Consider the following 23,416-nt stretch of genomic DNA (forward strand, 5'->3'; position numbering starts at 1 on the left):
GCCGCGCGCACGTGCTGCCGCCCCGTGGTGGCCCTGCCTGCACTGCCTGTACTGACTGCACTTCTTGTACTAACTGCACTGCCCGTACTGCCTGCACTGCCCATACAGACAGTACAGATACCAGTACCCTGCCTGCCCTGCCTGTACTGCCCACCCTGCCTGTACTGACTGACTGTGCTGCTCGCCCTGCCTGTGCTGCCCATACAGACTGCACAGACACCACTGCCCTGCCTGCACTGCCTGTACTGCCCATACAGACTGCACAGACACCACTGCCCTGCCTGCACTGCCTGTACTGGCTGCACTGACTGACTGCACTGCCTGCATTGCCCTGTCTGCGCTGACTGTACAGACTGCACTGCCTGCCCAGATTGCACTGCGTGCATTGCTCTGCCTACACTGTTCTGTCCTACCCTGCCTGCCCGCACTGTCCTGCCTGCCTGCCTTGTCTTGCCTGCCCTGCTCACACTGTCTGCACTGCTCTGCCTGCACTGCCTTACCGTGCCAGCACTGCCTGCACCATTCTACCTCTGTCCTGCCTGCACTGCCGTTCCTGCCTGCCCGTCCCCCCTGCCCTGCATCCAGCCATGTGCCCAAGGTCCCTACACACCTTCCCTCACCCCACAGCCGAGCAGCCCCTGCCTGTCCTCTGCCCGGGACGCCGGAGCCCCGGGAGCTCTGGGCTGGGGCCAGCCGCCCCCGCAGAGCGCTGGCCCGGGGCCTGGGGCTGGGAGCCCCGGTGCTGGGCCGTGCCGGCAGTGGCTGCAGATCTCATCATGGTGGGGGCTGCCCCGGGGGGGCACCACGGGGGCCAGGGCTGGCCGTGCCGGGCAGGCAGAAAGCGTCCGGCAGCGGGATGGCGGGGATGGCACTGCCCCTCTGCCTGATCCTCGCTGTCACCCTGCAGGGTGGCCTGACCCAGGTGCCAGGACCCCTGGCCCGCCCCGGCCCCGGCCCCCTGATCCTGCGGCTGCGGCGCCTGGAGGAGCAGGTGGGTGCAGGGGAGGGGAAGTGGTGCTGCCCAGCCTGTGCCAGGGGGGCACTCAGCATTTTAGGTTGGGCAGGGACCCGGCACGGGGATGTGGGCTCACCCCACCTCATCCCACTCCCTTGCAGTTTCTCCGGCTCCAGGAGGTGACGCTGAGCCATCTCCAGAGCATCGCCAGCAACTACAACATCTCCTATAACATCGATGGGCGCTTCCAGGCGCTGGCAGAGCAGGCGGAGGCGGCTGTCGCTGCCCGGGCCGCCCTGGGTGCTGAGCTGGCCCGGCTGGCCACCACCGGCCGGCGGCTGCACCGCCGGCTGAAGCGGCTGGAGGGGACAGTGGGTGCCCTGAGCCCCCTGCACCGCCCGGCCACCCACCCACCGGGTGCACCGGTGGAGGCTGGCACTAAGCCACACGGCCTTCTGGACGCTGCCCGGAGCCGGGACAGCCACCTGGAGGAGGAACCATGGCGCCAGGCTGTCCCCAGCACCCCCAGCCCTCGGCGCCCAAAGACGAGGCGGTGGCAGCAGCGCCGGCAGGAGGAAGGGCACTGGCTGCCGGCTGATGCCAGGCCTGGTGGAGCACCCGCGGAACATGCAGAGACTCCTCGTGATGCAGCACTAGCACCCCAACCCACGGCACTGGTGCTCCCCACCGTGACCACGGTCCCCCGAGAGCAGCTCCCAGCCCTCCAGCAGCCAGGGGAGGGCAGGTACGGCCCCCTTTCCTCGGTGCCCACCTCCCCCGCCTGCCGCACCGGTGCCGTGCTGCTCTTCCCCAACAGCTCCGCCAAGCACGGGGCTGTCCTGGCGCTGGGGCCACACCGGGGGCTGCGGGCACTGTCACTCTGCTCCTGGCTGGCCACTCCAGCCCCCCGCCTCGGTGCCCTCCTCTCCTACTCCACCCAGTTCGGGCGCAGCGAGCTGGCCGTGCGTGGCCATGGTGGGGATCTCCCCGGCTCCGCACGCTTCATCCTGGGGGACGGGCAGTTCCGGGAGCTCCCGGTGCAGCCGCTCCTGGATGGCGGGTGGCACCACCTGTGCCTCACCTGGTCCTCCGGCCAGGGCCGGTACCGCTTCTATGTGGACAGGCGGCTGCTGGCAGCCGGCTCCGGCTTCCAGCAGGGCTACGAAATTCCCGCTGGGGGCTCGCTGGTGCTGGGCTGGGAGCAAGACGGCCCCAGCAGGGACTTGGGCACTGCAGGAGCTTTTATGGGTCACCTGGCTGGTTTCGCTCTCTGGAGACGGGCTCTCCTGCCCGGGGAGGTGGCCAGGATGGCGACTGGGCAGGGGCTGCCCCGTGGCCCCCTCCTCACGCTGGGCGATGCCTCACTGCAGGGCGGGGTGCGGAGGGTGGCGTGTCCCTGCCTCCAGCACTGCCTGCGACGAGCCTGGCAGCAGGAATGGTGCCGGCTCCCAGCGGTCACGGCTGGCTCACGGTGCTGATGCCGAGCTGGATCCTTCTGGGGTGATGGGACGCCCGGCAGAGAGGACATCCTAGGACCGGGACCACCGGAGGTGGGGCAAAGGGAAAGGGGCCTTGGCAGCCCGTATGGCACAGGTGGGACCAAAGCCGGAGGTCGCCTGCTCCCAGAGGATGTACAGCCCATCCTTCCTATTAAAATGCTCCCGACAGTGGAGAAACCTCACTTATTTCTGCCCTGGTCTTCACTGTAGCGCTCGGTGCCACTCAGAGCCCGGCAGGAGCCGGAGCCCAGGCTGGGTCACGCGCGGGTGACCCCGCTCGTCCCCTGCCCCTGAGTCAGAGCAGGGGAAGCGGAGCACGGGACAGCCCGTGACCGGGGTGAGCCGGCGGGGCCGGAGCCGCTGCCGCGGGTCCCGAGCGCTGCCCCCGCCCGCGGGGCTCCTTGGCCGGGCAGGGCTTTGGGCCGGGTTGTGCTGCTCCAGGGGGGGCTCGGGCGAAGCACACACGCTCCAAACAGCCGCCCCGCGGAATTCTGTGTCCAGAGAGCTGGGGCAGCGCCGGCTCCGGGCGCTCCCGGAGCCCCGTGCTCCCGCAGCCTCGTGTTCCCGGGGGCGGCGGGGCGGCTGTGTTCGCTGGGGCAAAGCCTCGCGGCGGACTCGCGGCTTCCCGGGCGCCGTCACCCGGCCCCTGGGCAGCCCAGCCTGGCCCGTCTTGTCTCGTCTCATCCCGTCCCGATCCGTCCCACCAGCCCCCAGGGCAGTCCCTCGGGAAGGGGGCAGCGGGACTACAACTCCCATGGTGCCCCGGGGCGCCCCGGGGCGCCCCCGGCCGCCGCGGCGGTCACGTGACGGCGGCGGTCACATGAGCGGGCGGCGGGGCAGGGCCGGGGCCGGTGCGGGAGCCGCTGTCGCCGCCGCCCCGCATGGCCAACGTCGCCAAGAAGGTGTCCTGGTCCGGCCGCGACCGCGACGACGACGAGGACGGGCGTGCGGGCGAGACCACCCCGCTGCTCAACGGTACCGGCCCCGGGGCGGCGGGCGGCGCCCGGCAGGTGTGTACAGCCACCGGGAGCGGGGATGGGGGGTCTGCGTCGTCCCGCGCAGGGACTGGGTTGGGGCTGGGGCTGCGGCTGGGGCTGGGGCCGCGGGTCGGGGTCGTGTCCGCACCCCCCTCCGTCCTCGGTGGGGTTTAACCATGTTCGTCGCCCTGAGGCTGGGTGGGGGTGTCGGGGCTCGGCTGCCCGAGCAGCCCCGGGGGCGGTGGGGGCTCCCCCAGGGTGGGAAAGCAGAGCCTGGCGGGGAGCGGCGAGGAGGGAGACATGGCCGGGGCGCTCGGGGCACTCCTGGGAGAAAAACTGAGCGCGGCACCGAGTCGGTGGCGAGCCGCGGGCAGGGCCTGTCACGGAGTGTCCGCGCACGGCGGGGCCGGGACGAGACCCCCCGGCTCTGCGGGGCCGGTTCTGCCCCCTCCTCTGCCGGGGGATGGTCCCTGACAGCAGGGCCCTGCTCCTGCCCGGTGGAACTGCTCTCGTCATTCATGGAATCACAGCTTGGACTGGGCTGGAAGGGACCTTAAAGATCATCTCGTTTCACCCCCTGCCATGGGCAGGGACACCTTCCACTAGCCCAGGTTGCTCCAAGCCCCGTCCAACCTGGCCTTGGACACTTCCAGGGATGGGGCAGCCACAGCTTCTCTGGGCAATCTGTGCCAGGGCCTCACCACCCTCACAGGAAGAATTTCTCTCCAATATCCAATCTAAATTTCTCATCTTTAAAGCCATTCCCCCTTGTCCTATCTCTGTCTGCCCATGTAAAATTCATCACTACTAAATTAATTTCTGCCAAAAGCATCATTCTGTGAGAGCCCCTTGCTTGACATGCTGCTGTCCAGATCAACAGGTTGGGCTCAGACACAAGAGCATCTGACACTGCTGTGGAGGGCATTGTGCAGCATTTGTCAGGCCACACTGGCAAAAAGCAAGTCCAGGGTGGGTCTGGACTTTCAGGCAAATAGATTTTGGGTAATTAAGTGAGGAGAACTTCTCTCCAGTGTACCCACTCGGGCCGCCTGCCTGGCAGTCTCCCCTCCACGTGCCACTCGGTGAAGAACACCGAGGCACTTGGCACATGTTACAAAGCAAAGCTGAGGCAGGGCAGGCTGGGCTGGGCTGTGATGTGGGTGCGATGTCAGGCTGGGTCCATGGAGCACCACGTGGGAGGGGGACTGTCTCAGGGTGATGTCCTTGGATTTTCCATGAAGTTTTCTGGGAGACTTGAGCTTAGATAGGGAGGAGCAGTGCCAGCTTTTGGCAGCTGTTGGCAAGGATGTCTCACCCAGCATGATTCTGTGCTGCCCTGCTCCTGGGCAAGTCAGAACAGCCAGCTAATTAGAGGGAAATTTAAGGCTCGTTAGGCTGGAAGAGCCTCGTGGAGTGCTGTGGGAGTGGGGAATGGAGTCTGGAAGGAGACACCTGTGCCATGGCAGCTGTTCTGGAGTGAAAATAAAAGTAATCCTCCTGGGCAGCACAACAGGACCCTGTGTATTCACAGCATGTGTGGAATCCTGCGGGTCTGTGGGGTGTTGAAATAGGGATTAACCAGATCCCGTGGCTGCAGGTCAGTTAGGAAAAAGTTTTCCTGTTGGCTTGGAAGAAATGCCTCAGCTCCTCTGCAGCAGGGGCAGCTGGAGGTGAAGACTCAGCCCGGACAATGTGATTTGTCATCACTGTGTCCCTTCACAGCACGGGCAGCTGAGTTCTCAGCTGGTGACAAGACACTGCTTGGCATTTTCCTTGGCAAAGGAGGAGAGTGAATCCCTGGCTGGAGCTGTGCCTGGCAGTGGCACTGACCTGGCTGGGTTGTCACCATAGCACTGGGGTTGCGTTTCAGTGTAGGGCAGCTGCTTCTCCCTTTGCCCCAGATGCCGTGGAGTCATGGATTGAAGTGGGAGGGCAGGACAGCCTTGGCAGAGGAACAAAGAAAGGCTGGAGCTGCTTAGCTCAGGGGAGACTAAAACTTGGGTTGTGGTAATACAATAAAATGTCCCCAGTGGAGCTTCTTCCCTTTCTCATGTGCTCGTTTAATGAAAATGAAAGTGATCTTAAGGCAGCCAAAGGAAACACGGGTCTGCAGCTCCCCAGCTGAACAGAGACCTGCTTGAGGGCAGGAGGTGAGAAGGGGGTGGATAAACACACCTGTGACTATGGAGGGGATGCTACAGGGCTGTGCTTGAAGTCTTCTCTGGTTTTGGGGCCAGTTGAGCACTGTTCCAGACCTGACTAAGCCTTCATCCTCTCACCAGGGCTTTCCAGTCCCTTGAGCATATCAAGAACTGAGAGTCTGCCTGTACAGCTGAGCATCACTCCTGCTGTGGGCTGTCCTTTACCTCTGTTCTCAAGCCATTTGTGTCAGTTCTCAGGCTGGAAAGTGGATGGGCAATTTTAGTAAGAGCAGCCAATTTCTATCGTTAGGCCTTTTTTGACAAAGAACTCTTCTTCTTCGCTACCATCAAAGGTATTTGTGCTGAAATGCCTTGACTTTGGGATTGGTACAATGCTCTTGCTCCAGAGCGTGCCTGGAACAGGCTGCTGCTGCTGAGCAGCTCGTCCTTCTTAACCCCTGTGTGTTTATTCTGCATCTCTGGGTGTTGTTGGTCTTGTTTTCTTGGTCTTGTTACTCTCCAGTAACAGGATGCAAAATGCAGCCTTAGTGACTGGGCTGCAATCAGAAAAACTTGGTGGTAGGAGGGGAAGAAGAGAAATCTGCTGTAGTGAGCCCTGATTCCTGGCAGATTGGCTGCAGATATTACACCCCAGGGTACCAGCAGAGAGGCTGCTTGTCCCTGCTGTTGGTAGTCTGGAGGTGACCTCCCTGGAGAGCCACTGCCTTCAGGTGGTAGCAGGAGCTTCTCCAAGCAGAGGGGTTTCAGGAAGTTTTCTGCTGAGTGCTCACATGGTCAGGGACTGTGGCAGCGCTTTTTCCTTGTGCTGCTCCTCTGCAGAGGGGACACATGGGACAGGGTGCCTGGAGAAAGGCCAGGGCAATAATGGCATCTCCCAGCCTCGTGCAGGTGAGGGTCAAGGAGCAGCTGTGCCCTGGAGTGGCAGTGGGAGGCTGGAAGCAAAACTGTAGCTGAGTGGTGACACCTTGGGGAGAATCCTGACGCTTTCTCCCCCGTCACCTCCCTGGAGGTGAGCCCCTCTCCCCTGTTATGAGCCTCTTCTCTCCTGCTATGGAGCATTTTGGGGGTGATGCTGAGTTGGTTTGAAGCCTGTCTCAGCTGTGGTTGTGTGTCAGAGGAGGGGATTTCAAAAGCCTTTCAGCTCATCTCCCCTATTCGATGCCATAACCAGTGAGGGGGTTTCCTGTGACAGGGACCTGATGACAGCCTGAAGCTGTCTTTTCACTCAAGCTGGTATCAGAGGCTTCTTGGCAGAGTGTACCAGGGCCAAGAGGGCCCTGGGGGCTGGAAATCCTCTTCCTTCCCTCCCACAGCTTCTGTAATACAGCTGTGGGCTCCTGCTGTGGTCTGTGCTGTGCTTTATCTCATCGATAACGGAGAGTCGCGTGCTTCCAGTTTGTTACTGAGCACGGGCTGGTGAGTAGGGGTGGCCCTAAAAGATGAAATGCAAATGCTCAGTGTCTGAATCAGTTCTTTAACTTCACTCAGACAACAGCCCTGTGCAGTGTGTGGGGGGACTCTTCATGCTGGGCCCCTGGGGGTAGGTGATGTCCTGCAGGGAACAACCAGCTTGATGAAGGGGAAAGGACAGTCTCTAGCCCACCCCCTGCTAAGAGCAGGTCCCTTAGACCAGGTCATTCAGGGCCACATCCAGTGGAGATTTGGGTATCTACTTTGCACCCTCTTTGGCCCCATGTTCAGGGTGTCATCACCCACAGGTGATGAATGTTTGGCTCTAATAACTAAGGCAGAAGTTCTTTTACTGCAGATTATCCACTGCTTCTTGTCCCATCAGTGCAAAACTTCGAGGAAAGTCTGGCTCTGTCCTCTGTGTAACCTCTTGTTGGGTGTCTGGAGTTGGCATAAGGATCTCCCTGAGAGGCACCAGCTTCTCCTTGTATGTCTTACCACGTGCTCCAGCCCCTGACTGTCTTGCTGGACTCACTCCTGTGACTCTGTGCCTTTCTTTCCTGGGGACCCCAATGTGAACACCAACTCCCAGGTGTGCTGCTGCAGGTGCCAGGTGGAGCCCTGGGATCCCTTTCCCAGACCTTCTGGCTGTGACCTTGCACCACACAGGAGGTGTTTGACCATCTCCACTGCAGATTTGTGCCACTACTCCACTCACCCACCAGGTTGCTGCAAGACTTTTTCAGCAAAGCTGCTTTCTGACCACTGGGGCTCGTCCATCCCAGGTGCAGGGCTTTGCATTTGCCTCTGTTGAATTTTGGGGGCTTCCTTGCAGCCTGGTGAGGTCCCTCTGAGGAGCAGCCCTGCCTGCTACTGTTCCTACTGCCCCACTGACATATGTTAAGCAGCTTTGGTTCAGTTCAAGGCTCCAGGCACCTCTCTGCAGAGCTCAAAGTGGGTAAGGAATTAACTTTACCACCCAAATGGGGCAAGTGCCAAGGGCTGGGTGCCATCTCATGTGCTGCTGTTGCAGTCAGGCTCAGCTGATCCCAAGGCCTCTCCTGGGACAGGAGAGCTGTTAACCCATCCATGTTCTCTGGGTTTTGGCAGCAGTGCATGTTGTTATGTGGAGATATCTCTGTGTGCCATGGTCACACCAACATCACATGTACTCAGGATCAGCAGCTGCCTTGGCCTGAGTTTGAAAACATCCCAAGGAGGGCATTGCTTGGTGAATCTTTGAGCTGTGCACAGATAACTTTTTGTCTTGGCTCCTGGCTGCCTGAATCCTTCCTTTTCCTCTTACCAGAATTGAGTGCTGATGGAAGTAGCCTTTTCCTGCCCTCCTGGCATGTGATTCCTGAGACAAGAGCCAGCCCTCTGCTCACAGATGCCAGAGGGATGCCAAGGCTTGGGGGGTGGGGCATGTTAAAAATACACTGCTTGTCTAACAAAGCTCAGCTTCAGGTTCAGCTGCTGCTCCTTTCCTTTCATCTGGGTCCTGCTGGTGCTTGATCCACTGGGAGTTGAGCTGCTGTGCCCTGGCTGCTTGCTCCACAGGGAAGTGGGGGATGTGGTGTGGTGTCACTGGTTCACCCACATTTGGTCTTTCCATGGAACCTTGTAGCTAACAGAAGGAGAATTTTCCCTGAAGGGCTGGTCCTGTCCAAGGTCTGAGCCCAGGCCTGAGGAGGGGACAGGGTGTGAGTGACCTTTTCCATCTCGTGTCCTTGATCTTACCCTGGACACGTGGCCTCTAACAGGAGCCCTAAATCTTTGTGCTTCCTGAAACCAAGTGGAGGTGGGTTTCTTTGCAAGGTCCCAGCTTTGTCCCTCCCAGGCTTCAGGGTGAGCACCATGTCCTTCCCCCCTCCTCAGGATGGCGAGGGCCTGGCTGGGACCTCTGCCTGCCACCAGAACAGCTGGGCACTGAAACGGGCAGTTCCTGCCTCCAGCTCGTGACTCTGCCTAATTTCCCACCCAGGAAGGTGACAGCTTTGTGTGTGCCCCCTTGGAGGAGTCCACAGTGGTCTGCTGTGACAGCCAGGAAAAGGGTCCACCTGGATCCTTTCCACAGGGATTGTGGAGCCCCATCACAGACCAGAACCAAAGCCCAGGCTGATCTTGCCAAATCAGTGCCTGAAAACAGCTTCATGGAGCGCTTTGGGCTTGGGCTGCTGGGACTAAAGGGCACCAAAGATGGTTTGAGAAGCTGGAGCAGAACCTGTCTGCAGGTCAGGGAGTGAATGAGAATGTGGAGCAGACAGAGAAATGGGAAAATAGGTCAGGCTGCAAACACAAAGGGATATTCTTCGTCTGCAGTGACGTGCATGGCTCCCAACTGCTCTGGCCTGCACGTTCCAGACGGGATCGGTGGGGATTAAAGCAGCGGGGGCTCGATTTGGGACCTGCCAGCAGGGAGGGACCAACATGCCAGGGCCCCACTGTCGCTTGCCATTCTTGCAGTCCTTTCACCTGGCAGCTGGGGAGGGGTGAGGCTCTGAAGGGGAACATCTTAATGGTGTTTGGGCTGTGCTCAGTGACAGTGCTGCTCACACCCTCGTGCATCCCTGTGTTTCACAGTGAGCAGGGGCAGCAGCTGCCTGCTCCCCCCGGGTCCCCTCATGGCTCTGCCCAGCTGGGGGCTGGCTCAGCTGCAGCCCGAGCCCCTGCCTGTCTCGACCAGGAGACAGAGTTGCCTCAAATAGCCCAGAAACTCCTGCGTTATGCAACCGTGCTGCCAGTAACGAGCCCGAATGGTCACCAGTGAAAGGAGAACCTGCTCTTCAGAGGGAGATGCAGATGCTCCTTCCCAGCATTGCACTGGGGCCGACTCAGGAAGGCACTGATGTCCCCGAGGCTCTGCCCACTTCCTCTGGTGTCTGCTGGCTGGCAGCCAGCATGGCTGTCACTCCACGCCCGGCTGCTCCAAGGGTGGCAAACACGCTGACGTGCTCATCTCCCCAGCTGGGAACTGCTGCCCTGGAGCAGATGGCAGAGCCAGATGTGCCCTCAGCCATCCCTCACTGCTGGCTGGGCTTGTGGCTGTGGAGGTGGTGCTTTGTCCAGAGGCTCTGTCCCTCCCCAGCCCCAGGGCAGCGTGGAACGTGTTGCTGGGCACTGCGCTCTGTGGCTGGAGGTTTGTGGTGGCCAGCCCTGAATGAGCTGCTCCTGGCTGGCACCTTCCCCAGGTGAGCTGGCTCTGCCAGCTGACAGGTTGGAGCAGCTTGCCCAAATCCCAACAGGCTGCTGCTGGCTTTGGTTCCCCCTGGGATGGTGGGTTCCACCTCCTCAGTGTGTGCTCTGAGAGCAGGATGCTGTGTTTTGGGGGGGCTCTGGCGGTGGGCAGACAGGCAGAGCTCAGTGTGGGAGGTAGAGCAGGAGCATCTTGCATGCCTGCTCCTTCCTCTTGCTGAGACTTGCAGTGCATTCAGGAATTGACCTCATTTTCCCTTCTGTCCTCAGCTCACTCCTTCCTCCTTCCTGCGCATCGGGCAGCTGAGCAATGTGGACCTCAACGAGGACATCCATGAGCTGGTGAGTGGCACAGGGAGGGTCTGCTCTTACTGAGACACCTTCCCTTCTTCCACTAACAGCTGCTGTTATCCCCCCTCACATCCTGCTTGGTGCTTCTTCCTGGGCTGGGTGACCTTCATGGCATGGGCAGCTGCTGCTGCCCTGGGAGCCCCTCTGGCATCCTCAGTAAATGCTCTAATTCGGAGCTGGGAACAGCTTGCACAGTCAAAGGCGTTTGGGAAAGGGAGTTTTGATTTCTGCCCAAAAACATGGACATGCTTGAAATAGCTCCTTGCCTTTGGCCAAAGGAATTTCCTGCCGAGGTGAAAGGTTGCTCTCCCTCAGGGCACGGAGCTGCTCAGAGGCAGTGCTGGGTCAACATGGCTGGGCAAACCCTCCACCTGCTCCTGGAGAGACATCCTGCCTGAGGGGTGGAGAGGTGCTGGGTGAGGGTGCACACCTGACAGCTGGTCCAGCTGCATTAAACTGGTGGAAAATCATCCGAGATCCCGGCCTGCCAGCCAGCTTGTACCTACAGTCCTCCCTGAGCATAAAAACAAGTTAAACCAGCAGTTGCACAGCACAGGGGAGGGTTGGACTCAGACCTCACCATCCTAACGTGTGCATCACATCCCACAGCAGACAGAGCTCCCTCGGCAGCGTCCCAACGAGATCCCCCACAATGAGAAGCTCCTGTCGCTCAAGTACGAGGTGAGTGCCCATCTCCCCCATCTCTGCTCTGCCCTCTGGGATGCTGCAGGTGAGGTATGAGGGGCAAGGGCTCATGGCTGCTCGCTTAGGGGGGTTTCAGTGGGGAAGGAGTGGAATTGAGGGAGGAAAATGATACAAGGGTGTGGAGGAGCAGTGTGAGGGGCTGAGGGCAGTGCTCCCCAGCATGGGGGGTCTCCTCCCCTGCACTGGGTGGTAACAGCATCTCCCTTTCCTGAACTAGAGCTTGGACTATGACAACAGTGAAAACCAGCTATTTCTGGAGGAGGAGAGGAGGATAAACCACGCGGTGAGTCTTGCTGTGACCCAGCTGCCTGCTCTCCCCAGCCCATGGAAGCTGTTTCCCCTGCCAGACTGCTGAGGGGGGCCTCTCCATGCCAGGGGAGGTTGTGCTCAGTGTGTGAGCTGGGATGGGTTTATAGACACTGACCAACTTATGATGAGCCATAAAATCTCAGGAGCAAGAACCCAGCATGGGGTGGTTGGAACGAGAGCTAATCTGGGTCCATATGGTGTCATGGGGCAGGTCCCTGAGCAGAGGGACTTCTGGAGTCACATGAAGCATCTGCCCTGGGAGCAGCAAGAATCCCAACAGGAGTGGCCTGACAGAGGCAGGCAAGCTGGAAAAGCACCTTAGGGATCCCACAGAGGGGCAAGGGCACTGGCTTAAAATAAATAAAATAAATAAGTTCGGTCAGCCCGCATCGGTGCTCCCTGGCTCTCCTCTGAGCTGCCCAGCCTTGGGGCTGTGTTGGGGTGGGTTGGGGTCCCCTGGAAGCCGACAGGGGCTGGGCTGGATGGCAGCAGGGTCTGACTGCTGTCTGCCCCTCAGGCATTCCGGACAGTGGAGATCAAGCGCTGGGTGATCTGCGCCATGATCGGGATCCTCACCGGCCTCGTCGCCTGCTTCATCGACATCGTGGTGGAGAACCTGGCTGGGCTCAAGTACAGGGTGGTGAAGGACAGTATCCTCATGGAGCAGTGGCCACCAGCTAGCTGGGAGCTGCAGGATCTCTGCTCCTGGAAGCCACGAGAAGGGTGCTGGGGGCAAGAGAGCAGTGCTCCCCGGACTGGATTTGGTGGCACAGACCCCGCTGCCCAAGGTGCTGCCAGGCTGAGCTGTGGCTGGGCACTGCCCTAGCAGATGAGGCTCCTCCCTAAGGGCACAGGGGCCCTGAGCAAACTGCTCTAGTGAGTGTTATCCCTGCCCATGACAGGGGTTTGGAACTAGATGATCTTTAAGGTCCCTTCCAACCCAAACCATTCTGTGGTGGGAGGGGTGGTGCCCCAGCAATGCTGGTCTTTCCTTGAGCTGCTGCCCCAGACATTGACAAGTTCACAGCCAAAGGGGGCCTCTCTTTCTCCCTGTTGCTCTGGGCCACCCTGAATGCCAGCGTGGTGATGGTGGGCTCTGTGATCGTTGCTTTCATAGAGGTAAGAGTTTGGAACTGCTCTGGGTTCTTTAAATGGGCAAAGCAGGATCATGTCTCCAGAAAACATTCAAATTTATGTAACAGCAAATGTGCTTCTGCCAAATTGGCTCCTGGTAGCCCCAGCTCCTCGGTGTTGGCTCCAGCTGTGCTGTTGAGTTTCCCTGGGGCTGTCAGACTGCTGGGACGTGCTGCCCTTTGCTGGCAGCCTGGGGCTGAGGGTGTGCTCCAGCCTTGGGTGTGGGTGCAGCTCTCCCAAGCCTTGGCCCCAGCTCAGCCTCTCCTTGTTGGATGTACATGAACCCTGACAGAGACCAACCTGGCTGGGTGCCTCAGGGTCACACTCTGGAGGACAAGCTGGAGACTGTGACTCCCTATGGACCACCCTAATCCATAGTGTCTTCCTTGTGGCTTTGCCCTTGTTCTCCCTGGCCACCAAGTATGAACCTTCTGCAGCACCAGGCCTCTTGCCATGACACAATGGGGGAACACAGGACCGTCCCCAAGAACCCAGCCAGTTCCTTCTCCCTGGCACATTTTCCCTTAGGAAGTGGGTGCCTCCCTCAAACCTACCTCCAGAGCCTGTAGATAAGCTTTGGCCTCATCTCAGAGCCTCCCTGAGGGTGTGCTGGGTGCACCCTGTCCTGAGAGACAGGGTGAGGTGGCCAGTGTGTCCCCATCCTGTGTGTGACAGCCCCTCACCCTCTCCCTGCAGCCCGTGGCAGCTGGCAGTGGCATTCCCCAGATCAAGTGCTATCTCAACGGGGTGAAGATTCCACACGTTGTCCGCCTCAAGGTAGGAAGCAGGAGGTGGTGGGATGGCCTGGGCACGTTGTGTCCTCATGGGGTGGTCCCTGCCCACGTTGTGGCAGAGGAGGAGCTGGCACAAGCTCCCAGCTCTGTGACTGTTCCCCCCAGTGCCAAGGGTTAAACCTCCTGCCCTGGCATCAGCAGCTGGCGCTGGGAAGAGCAGCTCTGGGTAATTTTTTGCTCTGGCCAAGAAGAAAATTCACCAACCTCGTTGCCACAATGGGGGGCTGAGAATCACAAGTTCCCCCCAGTCACTGGCTCCTGCCCCAGGGCTGGCTGGGTCTGTGTCCTCCGAGGCTGCTGAGGTTGTGTTCCTTGTGCCACCCCTGTGATGAGCTGTGCCTGTCTCTGTTTTGCAGACCCTGGTGATCAAAGTCTGCGGGGTCATCCTCTCGGTGGTTGGCGGCCTGGCCGTTGGGAAGGTGATGACACTGCTGCCATGGTGGTACCCACTGCTGGCCTGTTCCTGTGCTGGGGACAGGGCACTGGGGGCCCTGTAATAATTCCCAGTGTATTCTCTGGTATCTGCTGGTGCCAAGGTGACTGGTGTGGCCAGGCTTGGGGAGCCCCTGGGGCACATGGTGCCACTGCACCAGCCTGTGTGTGGCTCAGCTGAGGGCAGGAGAGCAACAACCTGTGTGTCCACTGGTGGTTGTCCCTGCAAATATTAGATGGGGCATACTTGGGTGCTTCATTAGGACCTTTCTGGCTTGCTGGGATCTAAGGCAGGCAAGGGAAATGTATCTCCTCAGCTCGAGGGAACAAGAGGTGGCCGTGGGAGCCATTTGCTAGAATAAGGATTTCATAGAATCATGGAATGGTTTGGGTTGGAAGGAACCTTACAGCTCGTCTCGTTCTACCCCCCTGCCATAGGCAGGGACACCTTCCACTAGACCATGTTGCTCAGAGCCCAGCCCAACCTGGCCTTGGGCACTTACAGGGATGGGAAGGGGGAAAATGTCAAGTTCTGTATTTCCCCAAGAGAAATCCTCCCATCCAGCTTCAGGACTGCGAGCTGGTGAGCAACATCCAACCATCCCTGTTCTTCCTTCTCCCATCTGACTCTGCTCTCTGGCCTGTAGGAAGGACCCATGATTCACTCTGGAGCTGTGATTGCTGCTGGGATCTCCCAGGGAAGATCCACATCTCTAAAGCGAGACTTCAAGGTTGGTGTTGGGATCCGAGGGGCTGTGCTGCACATGCCCCTCCTGTGCCAGACCAGGCTGTTCCTTGGGTCACACTGGGGGCTTGGGATCATACAGGGCATACCCCATGTCTCCCCTGAACCCATACCTGTGCCCAGCCCTAAACCTGCCTTTGCTCTGGTGTTTCAGATCTTTGAGTACTTCCGCAGAGACACAGAAAAGAGGGACTTTGTCTCAGCTGGAGCTGCTGCCGGTGTCTCAGCTGCCTTTGGTGCCCCTGTGGGTGTGTATCTTGGCTCCCTGGCACAGAGCACTGCCTGGACAGGGATTTCCTCAGGATATTGCTCCCTCTTGCTTGGAGACAGCTACCAGGATCTGCACAGAGCACTGCAGGAGCCCTTGTGTGAAGTGTCTGACCCCGCTCCAAGTTTTCCTGCCGTGCCATGCAGGTCTTGGGAAGAGAGGAAGGAGTCTTGGATCCCAAATGTTGCCTCCCTGGGATGCAGGAAGGCAGTGAGGGGCTTCACTGCAATCAGTACATCTCTGATGGCTTGGTGGGCTTGCCTGAGCCTTTGCTGGAGCCTGGGAGCTCTGGGTGGTGTGGGGCACATGGGATGGGGCGAATTTGGGTGCCTTGGCTGGTGCTCTGAGCCAAGGGTGTCATGTGCCCCTTGTGAAGGTGTTGTGTCTTGTACTTGCAGGGGGTGTCCTGTTCAGCTTGGAGGAAGGAGCTTCCTTCTGGAACCAGTTCCTGACTTGGAGAATCGTAAGTGCTGGGAAGCAGTGGAAGACTGCTGGCTCTGGTGTGAGGTGTTGCCTTTTCCCAGTGCCCTGCAGCCCCAGGCCTCCTCTCATCCCTGCCCCAGAAAGGCAGCTGTGTGTAACATGCCAGGGAACAGCATCCCAGCTCCCCTTCTGTGTCCTGGTCCTCAGGGGCTGAATTTGGACCTGTCTGAGCTCCATCTTGCTACCAACTCCTTTCCAAGGGAGCTGCCTTGGGCTGTGCCACAGGGCAACAGAGAGGCAAAAGGAGTGAGCCCCTGGTCAGCTGCCCAAAGTGCTGCCTTAGGGAATGTGGCCTCTTGTCCCCACCACACCGTGGGCACCAAGCCCTACCCAAGGGCCTTGGGGGGTGGTTTGGGGTAGTTTAAGGGGCACGTCGTGAGGGAGCAGGGATGGGGGCATCTGGCAGTGACTCTGGGCTGCATCTCCTTCCAGTTCTTTGCCTCCATGATCTCCACGTTCACCCTGAACTCTGTCCTGAGCGTTTACCATGGCAATGCCTGGGATCTCTCCAGCCCTGGGCTCATCAACTTCGGCAGGTTTGACAGCGAGGTATGGCACAGGAGTTCCCCATGCAGGGCTGTGAGGTGTCCAGGGGGACTTTGGGGCAGCTCTGGAAGCCTCTTGCTGACACAGACTTGTGGTGTCCCAGCAGTCAGTGACTGGCTGTGGGACTGCAGATGGGCCAGGAGATCTGAAACCCACTTCTTTCTTGCTTGCAGAAAATGGGATACACAATCCAGGAAATTCCTATCTTCATCTTTATGGGAGTGGTTGGTAAGACAGTGCTGCTGTTTCAATTTGATTAGTCTGAATAATTTCCTCTGTTCTCTGTCTGGGTCTAAAAAGCTTTGGCATCCAGTTTCCTGGGGAGAATGGGGAATCCATTAAATTCTGGAGTAGAAGCTGCTTGTGGGGCTTATGCAGGGGTGAGAGCTGGATCCTGGCCCAACCCTGGTAGAAAGTCCAGCCCCTTTAACCTGTGTTGAGCAGGGTCAGTGCACTGCAGTTGTGGGCAGCCCCTTGCTCTCATGTGAGCTGCCCTTGTCCCCATGGAGTTGGCCTGTCCCTCACCTGCCTGGTGCCAGTGCTGTGACACTGGTCCCCAGCCAGCTCGCTGCTGCTGCCAGGCTCCTCTTGGTGGCAGGTCCTGGCTGTCTGCAGGACAGTGTCTGTGTGTCCCAGGGTTGCTGGTCACACTGGGTGGGTTGTTGATGACCTTCACAGGTTCCCTGTGTTGTGGGCAGCCTGGGCCCTGCGTGCTGAGCTTTTCCTCTCCCACATGTGCAGGTGGGATCCTCGGGGCCCTGTTCAATGCCCTCAATTACTGGTTGACGATGTTCCGGATCAGGTAAGAGCTCAAGAGGTAATGAAGGGGATTGGTGTGGGTTGGTTGGTGCCTTCTGTGCTCTCTCAAAGCACAGAAGCAGGGCAAGATTGGGGCAGGATCAAACATCCATGCCCCTCAGCCCTGGGGTTACAGCTGGAGCAGAGGCTGTAATTTCTCACTTATAACATGAGCAACAGCAGCCCTGGAAAATGCCACGTGCCTCTCGCTGCCTGCAGCTGGGGCTGTGACCCACAGCATCCCACCACTGCTCTAACCCTGCCAAGGATTTCCCTCCAGTGACTGGAGGGCCCAGAGAGGTGCAGACATTGTGCAGACCTGTCTGTCGTGTGCTCTGAGAGGAACGAGAGAATGGAAGGAGCTGATAAAGCCACCTGAGCCCAGCCTGGCACAGCCAATACCTGTCACCAGCTTTCCAAACCTCAGGACTGCCTGGCAGGCTCTGGGAAGGGAGCAGAGCCTGTCCCTATGCCTGATGTGATGTGCCAAGCCAGGCTGGGGGTGATCCTGCCCACACCCCTGGGTGCCACCCTCGCTCCTCTGTCCCCTTTGCAGGTACATCCACCGGCCCTGCCTCCAGGTGGTCGAGGCCATGCTGGTGGCAGCAGTGACAGCCACCGTGGGGTTTGTCATGATTTACTGCTCAAGAGATTGCCAGCCCATCCAGGGGAGCTCTGTGGCATATCCCCTGCAGGTAGGATATGTGGGAGAACAGCATCCGTGGTGGGGGCCACCCTGAGTCTGGGCTGAGCAGGGAGACAAGACCCTGCTGGGTTTTGGGGCACTGGACCTCACGGATGATGCCCTCCACTGCAGGCAGAGCTGGAGACCCAGAGATGGTTTAGGTGTTGTGGTGTAGGTGTCCTCACTGTCCAGAGCTGGCACACATTCCTCTGAGCAGCCCTCCCTGCCACAGGGCAGCCACTTCTAACTCTCTTACCTTGCCTTTTCAGCTTTTCTGTGCCGATGGCGAGTACAACTCCATGGCCACTGCCTTCTTCAACACACCTGAGAAGAGCGTTGTCAACCTCTTCCATGACCCTCCAGGTCTGTGTGCCCAGCCAGGGGGTCCTTGAATGTGGGCAGGGAGGGACTGGTTTGTGCAAGGTGGCTGACCTGTTCCCTGGCTGCTCCTGGGACGAGGCAGAGGGTGATCAGTATGGCCCCACAAGGGCTTCCCAAAACACTGTGCCTGCTCCTTTCCTGCAGCAATGGAAGGAGGAGGGATGGGTGCCACTCCTGGTGGCACCTAGGAGCTTGGCCAAAGGGCTGTGGCCTCAGGAGACTGGACAAGGCCCTGGTTTTGTTCATGCATGTTTGCAGGCTGTTGCTCCTGAGTTGCCTGGGAGAGTGTCTGACCCTCTCTGGCCGTCTGAAGTCCATTCTGGAAATGTTGCTGGCTGTTTTCTTAATTACCAGGGCCTCTTGCCCCAGAATGACTTTACCTTCTGGGCAGGTTGCGGAGGTGGATCTTGGGGTTTGGATTTGCTTGAGAAATGCAGTTTGGTTCTCAGGTTCCAGCTCCATTTCCCTTGGACCTGATGTAAACACAGTGTGCCCTCTGCCTGCTGCTCTGAGTTCTGTGCCCAGCTGCACATGGGCAGGGGGCAGAGAGATCCTCAGCCCAGAGGGTGCAGCTTGGCCACCTGAAGCCAAGAGATGACCATCCTTTGTCTTGGGGCTGCTCCCTGCAGGGCTGGGTCGTCCCTGGCTCAAGGCTTCAGTCTGTTGACTTCTCTGTGAAGGAGGGGTTGCAAAATACTTGTTTAAACTAGACTGAGCTGCTCAGCAATCCTAAAATAGCAGCTGGCCAAGTTGTGGGGTCAGCAGGGTCTCACTGTGATGGCACAGCCCGTTCTGTGGGGCAGCCTGGGACTGGCTGGAGCAGCTGTGGGAGCTGCAGGATGGGGGGGTTTGCAGGACCTGCTCTGTGGAGTTGATCCCAAAGCTGGCAGTGGGACCTCTCTCTTCGTGACCTCATCCTCCAGCACTGATGGTCCCTCAGGGCTCCGAAGTTTGTCAAGCTGCCTCATGGGTGGCTGGGAACCTCCGGGCTGGGAGGGGATGGGTCATCATGGGTCAAGAGATGGAGGAATGGGATGGGAGGGCTTGGCGTGGCCCCAGCTGATGGTGAGGCCCTGGAGGGGACAGAAATAACCTGAAGAACCAGTTTGAAAGGCTTGTGCTGCCAGGGCAGAAAGTACAACCCAGTGAGAGGGACTCTCACTGCTGGGAGTGTGCCATGAGGTTGCTCTGTCTGTCCTCCCACGGCCACAGACCATCCCAGGGTTCTCTGGACTGCAGGACCGGCACTGACTCCCCATTCTGTCCCCACCCCAGGTTCCTACAACCCCATGACTCTGGGCATGTTCACACTGATGTATTTCTTCCTGGCCTGCTGGACCTATGGCCTGACAGTGTCTGCAGGGGTGTTCATCCCCTCCCTGCTGATCGGCGCGGCCTGGGGGAGGCTCTTTGGCATCTCCCTGTCCTACCTGACCAAGGGCTCGGTGAGTCCTGGGGGTACAGGGGTGTTGGGGGGCGTGAGTTGCGTCACTCAGCCCTCCTCCCTGGCTGCTGGGCAGGTGGCATGTGCAGGCAGAGGGCATGGAGCTGACCAAGAGCTTGGCATGGCTCTGAGGTGGGCTGGCTCCTCATTTGATGCCTTCATGAGCTGGGTCTGGGCTTTCCCATATCCTGATGGAGCTCTGATGGAGCTGGGCTGTGCAGGCAGCCTCAGGCACCTCTCCCCACTTCAGAGGAGGGTTTGAGGCCCAGGGCACTGCTCATTATCTCAGTGCCCTGGAGCCAGCAGGTGACTGGTCTCCTTCTCTCTCCTGTGCTCAGATCTGGGCTGACCCTGGGAAGTATGCCCTGATGGGAGCTGCTGCACAGCTGGGTGAGTTCCCCATGGCATGGTCTTGTCTGGGGTGAAGGTGGAGTGGGAAAAAGCAATCCCTGCTTTTCTGGCACAGCTTCTTCCCTAGCTGAAGCCCCAGCCTGGCTGTCAACTTCTTAATGCCCCTGCCAAGCACAGGCAGTGCTGGGGCACCAGTGAGGGCTGGGCTTGTCCAGGGCACCCCTGGCTGTGTGGGCAGTCCTGGATCACCAGGATTCAGGGGCCTCAGGTGTTCTTGCTCCATGTTTCCCTACCCTCCTAAACCCCAACCCCCCCGGGTGCCTCTGGCAGGTGGGATCGTGCGGATGACACTGAGCCTCACGGTCATCATGATGGAGGCAACAGGCAACGTCACCTATGGCTTCCCCATCATGCTGGTGCTGATGACTGCAAAGATTGTGGGAGACTATTTCGTGGAGGTGAGGGCTGGTGTCCTCACAGGACGTGGCTGTGGGTCAGGTTTGGTGATGCTGGGGGGCCATGGGAGGCCAGGACAGGCTCACTCTCAAGGATGAGCTGCTGCCTGGCTGTGCCCCTTGGCATCTCACCAGGCTTCTCCTGATGGCTTGGCTCTCATTGCAGGGGCTCTACGACATGCACATCCAGCTGCAGAGTGTCCCCTTCCTGCACTGGGAGGCCCCTGTGACGTCCCACTCCCTCACGGCCAGGTAGGTGGGATGGGGGATGCTTGTCATTCCTGTGGCAGCAGCTTTTGGACCACACTGTTGGCCTGAGCTGAGAATGGAGGTGGTCCTGGGAGCCTGGTGCCATCAGCCCAGCTCCTTCCCCAGCAGGGATGTGGCCTGCAGTGCATTCCTTCCCCTCTCCTTGTCAGGTTTTGGGGACAGAGGAGACATCAGTGCTGAGTTTAGCGTGTGTTGGGAGGGATATTTAGGGTGTGAGGATCATGAGGCCCTGGCACAGGTTGTCCAGAGAAGCTGTGGTTGCCCCAGCCCTGGAAGTGTCCAAGGCCAGGTTGGACGGGGCTTGGAGCAACCTGGGATAGCGGAAGGTGTCCCTGCCCATGGCAGGGGGTGGAATGAAATGAGCTTTAAGGTCCCTCCCAACCCAAACCATTCTGTGATTCCATGATTCTGTGTGTGCTGCCCTGGGGCTGTGTTTCACTGGAGCCTTCCCTGCAGGGAGGTCATGAGCACTCCTGTCACCTGCCTGCGGAGGATCGAGCGGGTGGGCACCGTCGTGGACATCCTCAGTGACACCTCCTCCAACCACAACGGCTTCCCCGTGGTGGAGAGCAACCCTGACACCACACAGGTGGGCTGGGTGCCACTTGGGAAGGGGGCACAGCTGTGGGGTGGCCACATAGGGGGCAGTGTGGGATCCTCACCTTCCCAGCCTGTCTCACACACGGTGCTGTGTTGCAGGTGGCTGGACTGCGGGGTCTGATTCTGCGTTCCCAGCTCATCGTCCTGCTGAAGCACAAGGTGGGTGATGATGCGTGGAGGCCGTTTGGGTCATGTCTGAGCCCTGCTGCCCATGTCCCACTGGTGCCTCAGACCCCTTGTGTCCTGCCTTGCTTGGGAGGAGCTGGAAGAGGGTCATCTCCCTCAGCTCACCTCCTGTCTCTCACCTCAGGAGATAGTGGGGGCTGCCATGCCGTGCTGGAGTTATTCCAGCATCATCCTGCACCCCACTGGCCTCACAAACCCCGAGTGAGTGGGAAACAGGCTGTGCTGCTGCAAATGGTCCATTTGCCCCATGCTCCTGCCCTCTTCCCTCCCGGCCCCTGTGTGTTGTCCTGGTGCCTGTTAGCTCTGCAGGACAGTCCTCAACCATCTCGTTCCTCCCAAGGTGTTTGTGGAAAGGGCCAACCTGAGCCTGGTGCAGCGGCGGCTGAAGCTGAAGGATTTTCGGGATGCCTACCCCCGCTTCCCCCCCATCCAGTCCATCCACGTCTCCCAGGACGAGCGCGAGTGCATGATCGACCTCAGCGAGTTCATGAACCCCTCTCCCTACACTGTGCCCCAGGTAATGGCCAGGACCCCTCTGCCCAGCACCCTGGGGGTCCTGGGAGGGCGATGGGTGCTGGCTGGGGGTGCTGCAGCCCCCACAGCACTGCTCTGTCCTGCAGGAGGCATCTCTGCCACGGGTGTTCAAGCTCTTCCGAGCCCTGGGACTGCGGCACTTGGTGGTCGTGGACAATCGTAACGAGGTGAGTCCCTTGCTGTGTCAGAGCAGCCTGAGCTCCCCGGGGAGACAGGGACACGCTGCCCTTGTCCCCAGGCTCTGTGTGCCCACCTCAGGCCATGCCCTGTCCCTTCCCTGGCAGGTGGTAGGAATGGTCACCCGCAAGGACCTCGCCAGGTACCGGCTGGGGAAGGAGGGCCTGGAGGAGCTGTCGCTGGCACAGACGTGATGCAGAGCTGCCCAGCAGAGACAGGCCCTGGCCCCTCGGGGCTGGGGACCCCCTTTGGCAGGAGATGGGGAGAGGACTGGGCCAGGCTGTGTAGGCAGTGCCTGCAGCACCGGCACGGCCGTGCTGCCCTGGCTCTCCTGCCCGTTGCTGCCTTCCTATGTCTACTGCCTCCTCACCCCTTCCTCTGCTTCTCCGAGGGATCAAAATGCACCCTTGGCTCCGTTAGTTCCTGGGATAGGCTCTCCCTGAGGGCTGGGTGAAGGCTGGAGTGTTCCACGAGGAGCAGAAGTGCCTTGCTGAGCTGGGCATAGTCGTCTGCCATGGCATGTGGCCTCTGTTTCCTCATCCACCCAGCCTGGACTGTCTGGAACCTAGCCCTGCCCTAGCCCCGGCTGCAGGTTCTGTGTGGGAGCAGAGGGGACATGATGGGGCCCCCTCCTGCCCCCAGGCCCCCTTTGACCCCTGTCCTGTGCTGGCTGGGTCAGGCTGAGCTCTGGGGTAGGTTCTTGCCTCCCTCACCCCTTGGGCCAGAGGAGGGGGCCATGCCCTGCTTGGCTGTGCAATAAAAGGGCTCCCATGGTTCTGCAGCTGCCGCCTCTGGCTCTTTCTTGGCTCCCTCAGCCACTCTGACCCCAGCCCATGGGTGGGGAGACACCCCTGGGGTTCGGGGCAGGGATGGGGAGGGAAGAGCTGCCTCCCCTGGGGCCATGTTGGTCCTGCAGCCTGCCACTCCTGCCACCACTGCTGCTTCCTCTCCCCTCCTCCCACACTGGTGTCCAGAGTCACTCTTGGGGCTTAGTCTGGCCCTTTCCAGCAGTCTGGGCCCTGACAGGCATCCCAAACCCCAGCACCAGTCCTGGATATGGCCAGGGGTAGGGAGCAAGGTCTGCACTCCTGTGGGTGATGAGGAAAGCTCCTGCTCTGGCACCTCACTCCCCCCATCCTTCCTCCTCTCCTTGGCATTGCCCCTTGCCTGGGGATTGCCCCCTCCTCACTTGGGCAGGGCAACCTTGTGTCTGGAGGGGCTTTCAACTGTGGGATCTGTGCTGAAATAAAGTCTGTTTGTACTTTTATTGTGGTGCTGCCTGTCTCTTGCTTCCCTTCTTCCCCTGGGGCCACTGCCCAGGCTCGGTGCCACCTCTGCCAGTGTCCTCTGGGGACTGAGCTGAGCCCTGTCCCCACTCCTTGTACTGGGAGAGCACAAGCTGGGGGAGGGCTGCATACTGGGGGCTGCCCCTCAGCAGCGCTGCAGTGCTCAAGACAGGGGTTGGCTGCCCCTTCCCGGGTGCTTTCTCCTTTCAAGGCCAACAAAGAGCCACCACAAAGCAGAGGATGCCTGTGCTGAGCCCTGGTAACAGCCAGGTCTGGTGGCGGGG

The 23,416-nt window shown here is 59.7% G+C and overlaps 2 protein-coding genes across 3 annotated transcripts; both read left to right on the plus strand.

Annotated features, from left to right (window-relative positions):
* The first annotated feature begins 239 nt into the window (after positions 1-239).
* PTX4 (pentraxin 4) lies at positions 240-2,622 on the plus strand. The gene is given in 2 exon segments (XM_064672665.1): positions 240-1,009; positions 1,012-2,622. Coding segments are annotated over 2 exon segments (1,575 nt in total). The 5' UTR covers positions 240-856; the 3' UTR covers positions 2,434-2,622.
* Positions 2,623-3,251: 629 nt separating this feature from the next.
* Positions 3,252-23,113, plus strand: CLCN7 (chloride voltage-gated channel 7). Of its 2 annotated transcripts, none has more exons than XM_064672658.1 (25): positions 3,252-3,464; positions 10,469-10,540; positions 11,159-11,230; positions 11,472-11,537; positions 12,081-12,213; positions 12,573-12,682; positions 13,394-13,474; positions 13,848-13,910; positions 14,571-14,654; positions 14,823-14,916; positions 15,335-15,399; positions 15,852-15,968; positions 16,139-16,193; positions 16,707-16,767; positions 17,320-17,458; positions 17,718-17,811; positions 19,105-19,274; positions 19,612-19,663; positions 19,955-20,082; positions 20,246-20,331; positions 20,806-20,938; positions 21,049-21,108; positions 21,476-21,652; positions 21,756-21,836; positions 21,954-23,113. In XM_064672658.1, exons 1-25 carry the CDS (start codon positions 3,336-3,338, stop codon positions 22,038-22,040), a joined length of 2,409 nt encoding a protein of 802 aa, XP_064528728.1. In that variant the 5' UTR covers positions 3,252-3,335; the 3' UTR covers positions 22,041-23,113. The 2 variants fall into 2 exon arrangements, with proteins under 2 accessions (XP_064528728.1, XP_064528729.1); XM_064672659.1 differs by having other exon boundaries at positions 3,272-3,464; positions 11,162-11,230.
* The last annotated feature ends 303 nt before the right edge of the window (positions 23,114-23,416 follow it).

Source organism: Pseudopipra pipra, chromosome 16 (genome assembly GCF_036250125.1).
Source record: "Pseudopipra pipra isolate bDixPip1 chromosome 16, bDixPip1.hap1, whole genome shotgun sequence".
NCBI lineage: Eukaryota > Metazoa > Chordata > Aves > Passeriformes > Pipridae > Pseudopipra > Pseudopipra pipra.